General features: G+C 50.8%; 1 protein-coding gene across 1 annotated transcript; it reads right to left on the bottom strand.

The window, feature by feature from the left end:
* Window positions 1–1,856: 1,856 nt before the first annotated feature.
* LOC136993735 (olfactory receptor 14A16-like) lies at window positions 1,857–2,588 on the bottom strand (the record flags this gene model as incomplete). Its single annotated transcript, XM_067308679.1, has 1 exon — window positions 1,857–2,588. A coding segment is annotated over one exon (732 nt), but the record flags the coding sequence as incomplete, so codon positions are not given.
* Between the last annotated feature and the right edge of the window lie 404 nt (window positions 2,589–2,992).

Raw genomic sequence — 2,992 nt, 5'->3', positions numbered from 1 at the left:
ACAAGCTTCAGAAATATTTTCTCACATAGAGCTTAACCTGTATTTTAGTAAATACCCTTTAACTTATACTGTTCTCCAGATAAAACGTGGTTGCCAAGTCATACCAAGGAAGCAAGGAGTGACTGACAGAATGTTGTCTTGGATGTGTTGAACGGTAAAAATAGATGGCTTCTGCAGCTGACTTGAACTGTAAAATAGTTGCATTATATGGGAAAAAGGCAGGATTGCAGCAGCCCACTCCCCTGGACTGAAGGGCATAGTTGAACACTGCTCAGAGAGAAACCTTAGCTGCATGAAGCACATGCAGTTCAAAACAAGAACTGAAAATGGCAGATAGCAAAGGTATTTGTTCACTGCTGATCCCCACCATGTCTGTATATAAAGGACTGCAAACTGGATGGGTAAAGTTATAACATTACCATAAGTACCTACATGATATTTATGTTGTTCAGCCATTCCAACGGTTTCATCTTTCCTTGTGTGCTGTTTACTAATCCAGACCTAAAATAAACTTTCTAGTGATCTTGCTCCATCAGTTCCAGAGGAAAAAAGTGACCTCACAATTGGAATCAGAATTGAAGCCATATGTCTGCTGCCGGCCTATCAGGTACCCAGGCAGAAGTGACCTCACAAGCACAAATTTCAGTCTTTTGTCTGCTTCTGTCCCCCTGTGCCCTGTTCCAGTGCTGGCACCGGCTGGCTGCCCTGCTCCAGGGCAGCTCCAGCGCCCTGCAAGGGGGCGAGAGCACAGGAGGAGCAGGCCAGGGGTCCAGGTCATGGGCAGCAATGGTCCTGCCAGGCCAGGAGCTAGGGGGAGAGGCTGGACCCACTGCCCGGCTGAGGCTGGAGCCTTCCCCAGGTGAGTCCATCAGTGCCAGCCTGCCCAGCCATTCCTGGACCCTCCCCTCTACTGGTGAGCACCCAACTGCTGGTGCTGCTCTGCAGAGTGAGCGGGCTGTGGTGCTCCAGGGCCATGGGGTGACTCCACACTGGTCATGGCAGTGATGGGGGAAGCAGATCCAGCTGCACAGGCATCATTGCACCTGGCAACCCCTGTCTGTGGCCGTGGATGATGCTCTGAGCAATTACAGGACATTTCAAATGGCTCAGGCTGTGTTCAGATGTGCCGTTAGATCCCACCCATGGTTCTTCATTGAAGGGGGACATGAACCACTCACCAGGCACCCTTCCCTGAGCCTGCAGGGTCCCCACCACTGCCTCTCATGGGACTGCAGAACTCTCACTAGCCTGTACAATTTTGGGGTTAGCCCTTTGCATTTGGATGACTCCACTTGATTTTGTGAAGCTCCATTCCCTTCCCACCTCTAGGCACATGGTGCCTTTGGAGGTCCCCTGTGCTCTCCGTGTGGCTCCATACTCTCTTCAGGAAGGATGGGCATCAGTCTCCATCTCTGTCACATGAGAGATATCGCTTGACCATTCTCCACTTCCAGGAGCACTGGGCACCCACAGGTGAGAGCTTAATCCAGCCCTCATTCCCTGACACATCACCCCATGAGCTCATCGCCTTGAGCCTGTGGAGAGCCCTGGAAAAGCAACAGGCCCTTTCAGGGTGAAAGTCCTTGAGCACATTCTTGGCTCCAACCTTGGAAGGAGAGCCCAGTCTTCAAGCACTGCACTGAGGAAATGCCCTTTTATTACAGACATATCAGCTCTGATACAGTGATAGACACATTTACAGAAGGTGTCTCACTGAGACAGACTGAGTTCACCCCTCTTGAGAAGTGGGATGAATTCAAACACTTCCATATAAACATTCTCTTCTCAGAGAGAATGCCCAAAGCACGAGTTGTCTGTGATAAATTAGAAATCACTGGTGAAGCGAGATGGACAGCTTACTGCTGCTGAACTAGTACTATTTGAATCAGCTTCTTCAGTGCATCCTTAAGTTCCTTGTTCCTCATGCTGTAGATGAGAGGGTTCACTGTTGGAGGCACCATTGAGTACAGAACTGCAACCACCAGATCCTGCACTGGGGAGGAGATGGAGGGGGGCTTCAAGTAGGCAAACATGCCTGTGCTGACAAACAGGGAGACCACAGCCAGGTGAGGGAGGCACGTGGAAAAGGCTTTGTGCCTGCCCTGCTCAGAAGGGATTCTCAGCACAGCTGTGAAGATCTGCACATAGGACAGCACAATGAAAATAAAACACCCAAAGACTAAAAAGACACTACCCACAATAACCCCAACTTCCCTGAGGTGGGAGTCTGAGCAGGAGAGCCTGAGGATCTGGGGAATTTCACAGAAGAACTGGCCCACGACATTGCCTTGGCAGAAAGTTACTGAAAATGTGTTTCCAGTGTGCAGCACTGCATTGAGAAAACCACTGGCCCAGGCAGCTGCTGCCATTTTGGCACAAGCTCTGGTGTCCATGATCGTGCTGTAGTGCAGGGGGTTGCAGATGGCAACAAAGCGGTCATAGGCCATGATGGTGAGAATAAAATATTCAGCTGAAATCAAGAAGAAAAACAAAAAGACCTGGGCAGCACATCCGGAGTAGGAAATGGCCCTTGTGTTCAGGGAACTGGCCATGGATTTGGGGACAGTGGTGGTGATGGAGCCAAGGTCCAGGATGGAGAGGTTGAGGAGGAAGAAGTACATGGGGGCGTGGAGGCGGTGGTCGCAGGCTATGGCTGTGATGATGAGGCTGTTGGCCAGGAGGGCAGCCAGGTAGATGCCCAGGAAGAGTGAGACGTGCAAGAGCTGCATCTCCTGTGTTTCTGCAAATGCCAGAAGGAGGAACTCGTTGAGGAAGCTGCTGTTGGACATTTGCTGTCTGTTTGGGGCACTGTCCAAGGAAGAAGTGGCATTGACAAGTTAGGACAAACTTCTCTGAACAAAACCCATTCCACTCCTCCAAGTCCTCCCACATCGCCTCTCTCCTTTCCCTTTGTTCAGCTCCATTTCCTGACCTCTGGTTTGTACTGACTGAGTGTGCCGTGTAGAGCAGGGGCCTCTGCACATGGGCTCCA

This window comes from Apteryx mantelli, chromosome 20 (genome assembly GCF_036417845.1).
Source record: "Apteryx mantelli isolate bAptMan1 chromosome 20, bAptMan1.hap1, whole genome shotgun sequence".
NCBI classification, from domain to species: Eukaryota; Metazoa; Chordata; class Aves; order Apterygiformes; family Apterygidae; genus Apteryx; species Apteryx mantelli.
Note: the sequence above shows the minus strand (reverse complement) of the source record. Positions and strands in the feature narration are given on the sequence as shown.